The sequence below is a fragment of the Musca vetustissima genome, unplaced genomic scaffold (genome assembly GCF_032173495.1).
Source record: "Musca vetustissima isolate MV318-11 ecotype Yass unplaced genomic scaffold, APGP_CSIRO_Mvet_v1 utg75514, whole genome shotgun sequence".
Classification (NCBI taxonomy): domain Eukaryota; kingdom Metazoa; phylum Arthropoda; class Insecta; order Diptera; family Muscidae; genus Musca; species Musca vetustissima.
The window spans coordinates 38,035-50,307 of NW_026884306.1; the positions used below are offsets into that span (position 1 = coordinate 38,035).

A 12,273-nucleotide genomic window follows, 5' to 3' on the forward strand; every position below is an offset into this window, starting at 1 on the left:
AGCTGTATCGAAATCTGAACCGATTTTCACGAATCTCTCTCATCATTCTAGACTCAATTCTGTACGCTGTGCCAAATTCCGTGGAAAGTTTTCTAACTCCTGAATACACATATTAATACTAAGGCAATTTATATATATATATATATATATTGTTACGTTCTTGAATTTTACTTAATTCCGTGTAGATGTTGTTTTATTTCCCAATACAGTTCGTACTAAATAAAACGCGGGTTCTTTCTGATTACGAATATTACAATGATTTTATTGACACAACTTTACTTTGCACTTTACATTACTTGACGGTTTCAATTCGCGATCTGATTCACAACTGACTAACTGCGACTAAGAGGAATTAAGCGATCATCAATGATGACGTTTAACAAGAATTGTACGTCAACAACAAAAAAAACAATGAAAGAGGAAATGGAAGGATGTAGAAAGTTATTCGAATAAACTGCGTAGTAGAAATTTACGTTACAATTCAAATTCTTAAATTAACGGAATTCATCTAAATTAACTTAAATCTAAAGTTATATTCGTAACATTGCCCCCCGCTTAAGCCTGTTCGTCCCGAATAGGCACAGTTCCCGTTCTGTAGGGGGCCAGCCGCTCCAAATGTACAACTTTCATCATCGATCTGGGACTGTCGCTCCTCTGGATGCGATAAACGACGTCATTTATTTTCGTGACAATCTTGTAGGGTCCTTCCCAGTGCGTTTTCAATTTGGGGCATAGTCCTTTTTTTCGTTGTGGATTGAACAGTAGTACAAGTTGCCCTTCTTGAAACCCATCGGTATTTGCCGCTCGATCGTACCTTGCCTTCATGCGGTTGCTAACCATTTTTATTCGATGTCGGACTGCATCGTGGACTAAAAGAGTTTTGACTGCCTTCATCTTGGTTCACATCGTCGTTTGGGGTAGCACCGAATATCAAATCGCCAGGTAGCTTTAATTCATTTCCGAACAGAACTTTGGCTGCGGTCCGGGATGTGGAATCATGAATGGCCGATCTATAAGCCAGTAAAAACTTTGGAATATGCTCATCCCAGTCTCGTTGGCCACTGCCCACCACTTTCCGTAGATGTTCTTCCAGGGTGCGATTGAATCTTTCTACCATGCCATCTGATTGTGGATGTAGGGGCGTCGTTCTGGTTTTCTTGATTCCGTAGGAGTCACACATTTCCTTGAAGATCGCCGATTCAAAATTCCTGCCTTGATCGGAGTGAACCTCAGATGGAACACCATAGCGACAAATCCAATTTTTGCTGAATACATCCACAATTGTCCTGGCTTCTTGATTTGGGATAGCATAAACCTGTGGTCATTTGCTGATGTAATCCATGACCACTAAGACATACCGGTTCCCAGAGTCGCTTATTGGGAACGGTCCAGCTACATCCATTGCGATTCTTTCAAAAGGGGCTCCTGAATTATACTGCTGCATGTAGCCTCGACTCTTCCGTGTTGGAACTTTAGCTCTTATGCACCTTTCACAATTGGCAATCCAGTCGCCAATGGATTTTTGACAGCCGACCCAGTAGAATCTCTGCTTTACCTTTTCAGCGGTTTTTGCTATGCCAAGATGTCCTCCACTTGGCCCATCGTGAAACTCCGACAAGACATCTCTTATTTTGGAGTCTGGGACGACGATCAAGTTCCGGTGAGATTTACCGTCCTCACTTTCCCATTTGCGATATAAGCAACCATCTATTATTCGGAGGGCTTTTGGAGGTAATTTCTTTGCGACTAAGTCGCTTGCCCGTTTCTATGGCCGAAATTATTTTTCCCAGAATGGGATCTCTTCGTTGTTCCGACGATCAATCTTCACCCGACTCAAACTGCAATAGTCGGACATCAACTATATTCTCGTTATTCTCTTGCTTGTTTGTTATTGCTCTTGCTTGTTTGACAGGTTCAAAACTCTAACAGGAATCAATCCGTCCTTGTTGCTATTCACCAGGGCATTCGCTATTAGGATGTTACTGTTTATGTTTTCTGCTGGTTCCACCACCCACAACTTCTCGGCTCCACAATCTCCATTCATTGGTACCCATATTATTGCTTCGGCACAGGGCGGTATTATCTCTGGATGGTCCGTAGTCAGACGTCTAATGGGTGTACTTTCATCGTAGCCCACGTTTAACGGAATTTCGACGTTAGACCAGGTCATCACACGCTCTTTCATATCCAGATTGATACAAAAGGCAATCATAAAATCTGCGCCTATTATCACTTCGTCTACGATATCGGCAACTATAAACTCGTAATTCTCCGATTTATTGGCAATAGTTAGTCTCAGGGTAATCTTGCCGTGTACTGCTTCGGGCTCCCCCGTTGCTGTGCGCAGTCTGACTCCATTAAGTTGCGTTATTTTTCCCTTTACCAGATCTGATCTTATGATGGACTTTGATGCGCCAGTATATAACGTCAGAACTCGCTTATCACCATTGATGTACCCAGTTGTTGTTAGGTTGTGACTTTTCTGTTGTACTATTGCTATGGACATTGTGGGGCCATCGTCGATGGGAGCCAGTTCATGCCCCGCTGGACTGGCTCTATTTAGTTTAACGGTGACTCATTGGTGGACTGTTGAGCCATTCTTCTACCATCTTTCGTTGGAGGTGGTGACGATGACCGGGATCGTTTGCGCTTAGCTCTGCATTCGCGCGAGTTACGTTGGCCACCAACCCCACAGGCTGACACAACATGCTAATACAACATATATTGTCCACACGCATTTCGCTCAGACATGCTGACACAACACACTCATACACAACAATTACCGATCATACGCTGACACAACATAATTGACACACGCCACAACAAAACTATATCATATTACACAAATCAATAACGTAATTAAAATAACTGTTTGTCTTTTGCATAAAAACATATTTTGTAAATTAATTTTAAGCATTCTGACAATAAACCGAAAAGAGGACAGAAGTCCCAACAAATCAATTTTTTTTATTTGAATCAATGGAAACAAACTCGTAACTGGCGCAGTCGGTAGTCCTGCTTAACGCGTATAGGACTCGATAAAAAAGGAAAAGTTATAAAAAAAAAAACAAAAACAAAATGAACATTTTGATAAAAATAAATGACAAAAGTGAATAGAGAAAAAGTTACATTAAAAAAAAACATTTTGATAAAAATAAATGACAAAATTGAAAAAAGCAAAAGTTACATTCAAAATCTAAAAAACCCCTTTTGATAAAAATAAATAAATGAAGAAGTGAAAAAAGGATAATTCAAAAATCAACAAGGAAAACGCTAAAAAAAACTATAAAAACTTTAAAAACAAATGGAAGTGGAAAACTGAAAAGGACCCTTAAGTTATACAAGCACCCTATAGGTCGTAGCGTTTCAACGTCTCATAGGCAGACAACATCGTAATCATCATCATGGTGCACATCTATTTCTGGGTATGGCTGTAAGTACAAGAACACTTTTCGTTATTAAATTATATAAAGAATAAAAATTAAATTAAATAATTAAATAAAGAAAAGAATCCTTTAAAACTATGAATGAACATCATAGTTAGGATTTAGAAAAAAGGAAGATAAAACATATTTGAAGGAATATCATAGATAATCTTCACACCTAAAATAATAATAAAATAAATAATAAAAGATATAAAAATATAAAAGAAATATTAAAAATATATATATTTGAAAAAGAAGATGAAGATATTTAGTGAAAAAGAAGATATTTATGGAAAATATAAACGAAATATAAAATATAAAGAAGAAAAGAATAAAAAGGAAATAATCTATACACAGAATATATAAAAAAATCAAAATGAACCATATATAAAAAAGAAAGAGGAAAAGGATTCTAGTGATTGAAAATTAAATGCCGAAAACTGAAAAAAGTTCAATAAAATACTTGCCCTATAAAATACCGACTTCTGATAATACATCCATAATGAATACTCCAAGTGCAAATAGTGTGGACGTTTTCAATTCTTTGCGTATACCCGACGCTATTAAAGACCTTCCACGATTCGATGGAAACCATAGAAATTTTATTACAACTTAGGGATATTGATGGCACACCTTGTGCTAAAATTTTGTTAAGAGCTATAAGAAATAAAATAGAAGGAGAAGCAAACGAAGTACTTAATATGCACGGAACACCGTTAGTCTGGGATGAAATAAAAGAAAGTTTGATCTTACATTATTCGGACAAGAGAACAGAAACTTCCATTATTAAGGATTTGCATAATCTAAAACAATTCACGAATGTTGAAAAATTTTACAGTCAAATTGTAGAAATACAATCAACTCTCCACAACAATGTATTGATTCATGAAAAAGATCAAAGCGTTATAAAAGCAAAAAGACCTCTATGGAGAAATGTGTTTGAACACATTCCCCACCGGATTAAAAGAACCATTAGGAGCAACAATTAGAGCAATGAGACCCGACTCTTTGCCCTCAGCTTTATCACTTTGTCTAAAAGAACAAAATATTTTCTATCAAAAAAGAGACACTTTTGGGCCTAACTTTAGGAAAACAGATAATCGTCAACAAGCCTATAATAATGGATATTTTAATCAACAAAGTTACTCTTACCAAAATCAAAATTCCAATAATTCAGGAGCTAACTTCCAAAATTACAGACCAAATAATAATTTCAATAAATATCAAAATTCAGATTCAAACTCTAGAATGAGTAGATTTTCACATTCAAGTAGACATGAACCAATGGATGTCGATTCGGGACACACTAACTTCAGATCTACAACAACTAGGAACACCAATACAACATTCCGCGTACAAAATCCAAAATTCTCTCAGCCGAAAAAACAAAGAAATGTACAACATAAACTCTCAAAACGATCATGAAGAAATACAGGGTAACAATGACGATATGATAGACGACTCACAAAATTTTTTACATTAGCCTCCCAAAATCCACCGGATACGTAGAAATAAACAAACATGGAAACACATTACCATATATTAATATATCATCTCCGTATGGGAAATCACTAAAATTTTTAATTGAAACTGGTGCGTCAGCACCTTTTATAAATCCGAAATATACGGAATAAAAATCATTAATCGATTGCCAACCAATCACTATTACTACAACTCTAAACAAATATAAAATAACCAAAAAGGCTATAATTCCCATATTCAAGGACTTTAAGAAATCTGGTAACTTAAAGTTTTTAGTATTTAGATTCCATAATTATTTTGACAGACTACTCGGGATAGACGCTTTAATACAACCAAAAGCTTACCTAGATTTACACAACTTAACCTTAACAACACCGGACCTTAGTTCTAAAAATAAAACCTAATTTTACTTCAGACAAACACATAATTCCTCCTAGTTCAAAAGTCATTACTAAACTCCCCGTAGATATCCAAGACGGTGACATATACATAAACTCTACAATGTTAACATCACATCTACTTGTTTCCGAAAGCCTTCATACTTCCAAAAACTGGTTTAGCGAAGTAGAAATCCAAAATAATTCAAACACAGAACAGATATTATTCCTAGACCAACCCATTTAAGTAGCACAATATAAATAGGACGACTTTGTTGAAATAAATAATTTGGAGAGTCCTACATTCAGCATCTTCTTTTAGCACCATTGCCGAATCAATTCGAATAAACCACTTAAATTCAGAAAAAAAAATATGAAAACAATATAACGATATCTTTTTTAAAGAAGGCCAAACACTATCTTTTACAAATGAAATAAAACATAATATCACAACTACAGACAACAAACATATTCCAAACATTTCTCAAATAATAAATTATTCAAGGTGATACATTGCACAGTAAAATTTACCGACGTAAGACATGACGACGAATAGGAAAACCTCATCAGAGAATACGACATAAACAATAATCATCGAGGAATAATTGAAACATATTCTCATTTAAAAAGAGAATATTACTTCAAATTTTTAAAAAATAAAATCAATTCAAAACAATTAACAATTGTGAAAAATGCCAGACACTTAAATACAATAGAAGTCCTCCAAAGATTATATATGAAATACCAGAAACACCCAAAAACCACTTGACATAATACACATTGATCTTTATTCTATAAACATGTTCTTACAATATTAAATTTGCCGCCACATACTCGATTCCAAACAGAACAAGTTTAACCGCAACAAAATCATAACAAACATTCCTCAGACAATACGGAATTCCTAAAAAACAATACAATATAGTATTGCACTCGACTTCTTTTCAACAAACAAGTAGCAATGGTCCAATTGAAAGACTGCATTATAACAGAAATATATCGTATTATATCTTAACGAAGAGAACTTAGACTAGAACAAGATCACGAAGAAACATTATAGGAAGCGTTGATTACATACAACAACGCTATTCACTCTGCAACTAATTTTACACATTACGAACTTTTTCATGGACGAAGTTATAAATTTGACAGGGATGTTCAATTCAATAACAAACATGACTACTTACGTAAACTTAATGAGTTTCAGGAAACACTTTACCCTTATATTAAAGAAAAACTGGAAAGAAAAACACATAATCGACTTGAAAAACTAAATACAGACAGACATGAACCCGAAAATTTTGAAATCGACGAAGACATTTACAGAAAAGAATGCAGGAGAAATAACATGACACCAAGATTTTCAAAACACAAAATTCAAAATAACAATAGAGTAACAATAATTACAACAAGAAATCAAAAAATACATAAATCTAGATTAAAAGCTAAAAAGAAAACGTAATTATATTTCCATTAGTACTGACCCAACTTATAGAAATACTACCTATCAAACCGGACCAAGCGATAGTGCAGGTAAATCTCGGACAAGCAAGAAAAATCGAATCATATTTACCACATTTATCACAATTCATAAGAAGAAAGCATCCTACACGAAATGCAATATTTGGAAGAAATAAATTACAATATCGACTTGTTTAGCGACCATTTAACTAACCTAGCCGAAGTTAAATATCATTTCTAAATTGATTCTTGACCAAAATAAAATGAAATTCATTTACGATTTATTTACACAGCAGTCTATTGAGATTATCTCAGACGAACATGCCTATGAACTTCTTGGGCTTCAAGCTTATTACAATCATAGCAGTATAATATTCAACGTTAGAATACCTGTCCTTTCGGAAATGACATACCAATTCAGTCACATTATTCCTTTACCAATTAACTTTACCAAAATAATCGTAACACAACCATACATAGCCCAAAAACAAAAGCCTGTCCCAAGATTGAAAGCACCTTTATTGTCGCTCCCCGCTGTATAAAGAAGACGCGAACAACTCATCTTGTGTTGGAAACCTGCTGAACCACAAACCCCGCAAATGCATATTTAACGATGCCGTACCAGTGGAGTCAATAATACCACTTGCAGAGAACTATATACTTTTTATTAATATTAAACATGCACTAATAAAATCTACTTGTAGTAAAAACTCCCATGAAGTAAAAGGAACCGCACTCCTGCGATACAAGTCCTGCGAAGTCGTCATCAATGGAACTCCTTACTCGGACAACCATAGTATGTTCTGGGAACACACCCACATAGCACCACCAACATACTCCCAAATTGAAGAAGAGGCGACAATAGAAACTTTAAACTTGAAGAAGCTGGAATAATTTTATGTCGAAAATAAGGAAGCTGTCCTAACTCTGGAAAACGAAACGGTAGACACTATGAAATTTACCCACTTGGCCCTATTAATCCTAGCAGTCACGATGATCATTCTATTCTTCTCAAGGAGAACAACACAAGCAACACCGAACGTCGTCGTTCCGGCCATACCAACCTCCAGTTCTTTATGGCCGTCACTCTAAGGGGGGAGGAGTTACGTTGGCCACCAACCCCACAGGCTGACGCAACATGCTGATACAACATATATTGTCCACACGCGTTTCACTCAGACATGCTGACACAACACACTTATACACAACAATTACCTATCATACGCTGATACAACATAATTGACACACGCCACACCAACACTATATCATATTACACAAATCAATAACGTAATTAAAATAACTGTTTGTCTTTTGCATAAAAACATATTTTGTAAATTTTAAGCATTCTGACAATAAACCGAAAAGAGGACAGAAGTCCCAACAAATCAATTTTTTTATTTGAAACAATGGAAACAAACTCGTAACTCGCGCAATATGACCTGCTTTATCGCAGTTGTAGCATCTAACCCTGGGCTTAGCCATCCCTACCAACTTTGTTTCTTCTATTACCCGCCTCATGGCGTCCTCGATCGAGTTAACGAGAAATTTGGGTTCGCAACCTTCGGTCTCGAGTTGGCGAATCTTCTGGGTCTGGGGCTTAACAATTATTCTTGTCGTCTCTTGGGCAAGGGCAAACGACACTGTTTCGGCAAATGACGCTTTTGGTGACGCATATGTTGCACACTTAATCTCAGGGTCACGTATGCCATTCACAAAGGTTTCGATTTTCATACGGTCCAGCAATGGGTGATTCTCTCCTGGATACGTCATTAGCACCAAACGTTCCACCTCAGCTGCTAAGTCTTGTAACGTCTCGTTTGCCCTCTGTACTCTTCCCCTTAATGCCATAAGGTAGATGTTTTGTTTATGTTCGCCACCGTACTTACGTTCCAGTGCAGCAATAACATCTTCATAGTTGTTTCTAGAAGCGACAGGAATACTCTGCATAAAATCAGCAGCACTGCCCTTCAATGCCAGAAGTAGTGCAACCGCTTTGTCGCTGTCGTTCCACGAATTTCTAGAAGCCACTGTATCGATGTTCATACCACGGCGCTCGAACTAATCCAACAGACGTTTTTGTAGCTCAGCCTTGTTGCCAGTAGACGATAATTCCAATTTATTGAGCTCCTTCTTCACGTCTTCAACTCGTAGATCCTTAAACTTCATCATAGTATTATCGTAATCTCACTTCCGACACCAATTGTTAAGTTCTTGGATTTTATTTAATCCCGTGTAGACGTTGTTTTATTTCCCAATACAGTTCGTACTAAATAAAACGCGGGTTCTTTCTGATTTCGAATATTACAATGATTTTATTGGCACAACTTTACTTTGCACTTTACTTTACTTTACTCAATTCGCGATCTGATTCACAACTGACTAACTGCCTTGCCATTTCCCCTATTTATATGAGCCTTGCCTGTCGCTACAGAAGTTTCTAGACGATCTGGTAACACCTAGATTACGAACAATCTACCAATGCAACAAACACATACAAACTTACATTGAGTGAACAATAACAACAACACATATACAGGCGAGGGAGTAACAAGGAAAGAGGAATTAAGGTAAGTTGTAATGGCGCAGAAAGAATTCTGTGAAAGTTTTTTTTCGTTAAGCAAATGTTTTGCATTCCAATAATCATTTCAAACATAACTAATGTAATTTCTTTCATGTATATTTATTACAAAAAAGTTATTATATATTTCCGTAAAATGCCACGGGTGGGGCACCTTTGAACATGCCCATTAAATTCGAGTAAAAAGCGGAGTTTTTAACTTTTGGCTTCGATTTTTCAAAATTTCAAATGGGATAATAAGACTAAGAAATTAACTGCATTTTTCACCATATTAGTCTTTGTTTTTATGTCATTTTATATTTTAATAAATTTTGATCTGAATTTTTTAATTTTCAAAAAATTTTTGTATTGTAGCGGAACATTAGTTTTAAGTATAATTTGTATTTGAATATATTCATTGTAACGCATATTTAACGTAACTTAACTATTATCAGATGTTTTCATGTTTGCGATACCTAAATGAATAACTACATAATGATCTCAACGAACCGACAATTCTTCGTTGTGTTGTGCTTTCATAATATTCGTTCAGTTTTGTGTTGGAAAAGCTCTCTGTTGAGAGTATAAAAGAAGCAACATCAGCGAGAATTGTTCATGCTTGGTTATCCAGAATTATTACTGAATAAAGAGCACCTTTGTAACGTTTTAAAATAATTAAGGTGTTATCATTTCGGAAGGAAAATAGATTCCCTTAATTTGGCGCCCAACAACCACAATACTACGGCTATAAAGTGACTCCAACTGCGTAGCCGTAACCAAATTGTTATAAACTAGCGCCCAACTGAGTGGTTCGAATAACGACCTGGTGTATTTTTTGCAGTTTTTGGAAGTTCTCGGAATTGATGTACTGACTCTAGTGAACAATCCGTCTCCCTATTAGTTTGGAAGTAACCAAAACAACGGTTTTGATTGCTGATTTTTTGTTCTCTTTTCTGTTTTTGGCGAAAACGTGGCTGAAGGTATTAAGGACGAGTTACTACGTCGAAGTCAAGGTATTGCTGCAAAAACAAATATGGTGTCTCTTACGACGGAACAATTTAAGGAACTGCTAGGTGCTGTTAATAAACAAAGCGAGAAATGTGGCTCTTTCAGTGGCTGCAGCTCGAGGTACAATGGAGAGCGGAATCCGATAAAAGTGGAATTCATCTCTAGTATTTTAACGTACGAAACGGTTGAATCAATATCTGATGCAAATGCGGTAAATGGCATGCCGATGTTGCTGGAATGTGATGCTGCGGAATGGTGGCGTGGATTCAAGTCGAAGGCCACAACTTTTGCCGATGTTGTAAAGATGATTCGTGACGCTTTCTCACCCCATAAGACAGCTTGGCGCATGTAATGAAACCAAACAACAGAGAACTGAGCCTACAGACACTTTTATTCGTAAGAAGAGAGCTCTTTTTGCCCAGTTGGAATCAATACCGAACGAGGCTGATCAAATTGATATGGTGTTTGGAATGTTGCACGCTCAGATCAGCGAGAGAGTTTTCCGGCATAAAATTAAAAGTTTTGAAGAGTTGCTAGCTGATGCAAGAGAAGCAGAACAGGTAATACGTGAACGCGAGGTGAACTCTGGCTCTAACGAAAGTGGTCCCCAAGGTGGTACGAAGCGTTGTTTACATTGTCGCAAAAAGGGGCACACGGAGCAAAAGCTAAAGCTGAGGCAGAGGCAGCATTGGTCAAATCAAAGCTCGCTTGCTATGGATGCAATGCTCCTGGTTATGTTCGCTGTAATTGCCCTAATTGCAGCAAGAAATCTTAGTATTCGATTCGCCAATGACGGTTGGATTTAATTCCCTTGGTATGTGTGTTGGTCGAGACATCCCTATAGTAAATGTCGCTCTTTTTGGTATACCTGGTCAGGCTTATTTTGACACTGGTGCAAAAACAAACGTCGCAGGTTCCAATTTAAAGCGCCTAATGAAATTTAAAGTCTGCATTGAAACGATAGATTGTCAAACAGTTCTTGCCGATGGTACGACAAATATGCGAAAGTTCCTAACGACAACATGTAAAATTGGCATAGGTGGCAGAAGCCTGGATATAAAGTTTTTGATATTTCCAGATGACAAGAATAATCGCACTTTACTAGGCACAGATTTTCTAGAGCATGCACAAATTGTTTTAAATATGGGACAAAGATATTGGCACTTCGAAGGTAATCCAATCCAAGTTTTTGATTTTGCAGAGGAATGGCCATTGGAATTGCATATGGTTGAAACTATAAAAGTGGTAGAGACACATCCCAAGCGTAAGGCGACGGAAGTTGCAGCTGACCATGTTGAGCCAAATTTTATCACCCCCAAGAGCACTTGCCAACACTTCGTCTATGAGTTTGAATCGTATAGTCCAGATTATCATCAAAATGATTACTCTCCTCATTCTATCCAGTCAATTTTTAGAGATGCTATACCACCAGATATGGTCACACCCGAAAGAGCAAAACAAAGTGAATTGTTCCCAAGTACAACAAAAAAGAACCAAGAGGATGGTTCTGCTCGAGTTTGTGTGGATTATAGGAAACTTAACGCCATCACTTTACCTGATAGATATCCACTGCCTCGCATGGATGATTTGTTACACGCCGCACAAAGCACCAAGTATATGACGACTTTGTATTTGCAGAGTGGCTATTACCAAGTTGAAGTGGCACTGGAATAACGTGATAAGACTTGTCTAATAACACCCTTTGGAACATTTCGGTTCAAGCGAATGCCATTTGGTTTAAGAAATGCACCCGCAATCTTCCAGCGGTTGATTAATCGATTTAAAGTTGGACTTCCGAATATATGCATCATAGCTTATTTGGATGATATCATCATCTGCTCTGAATGCAAGCAACACTTGTATGACCTTCAACTGGTCTTGGAAAGACTGATTTTATTTAATCTTCGACTGAATAACCAGAAATGTAAATTTTGCTGATCAAGTGCAAAGTACCTTGGGCATA

The 12,273-nt window shown here is 36.8% G+C and overlaps 1 protein-coding gene across 1 annotated transcript; it reads left to right on the forward strand.

The window, feature by feature from the left end:
- Positions 1–11,309: 11,309 nt before the first annotated feature.
- Positions 11,310–11,984, forward strand: LOC133331290 (uncharacterized). Its single transcript, XM_061539689.1, has one exon. The coding sequence runs from the start codon at positions 11,310–11,312 to the stop codon at positions 11,982–11,984; it is 675 nt and encodes a 224-aa protein (XP_061395673.1).
- The last annotated feature ends 289 nt before the right edge of the window (positions 11,985–12,273 follow it).

Excerpts from the sequence above, each read along its gene's own strand:
- LOC133331290 (XM_061539689.1), top strand. The coding sequence starts at position 11,310 with ATGCGAAAGTTCCTAACGACAACATGTAAAATTGGCATAGGTGGCAGA.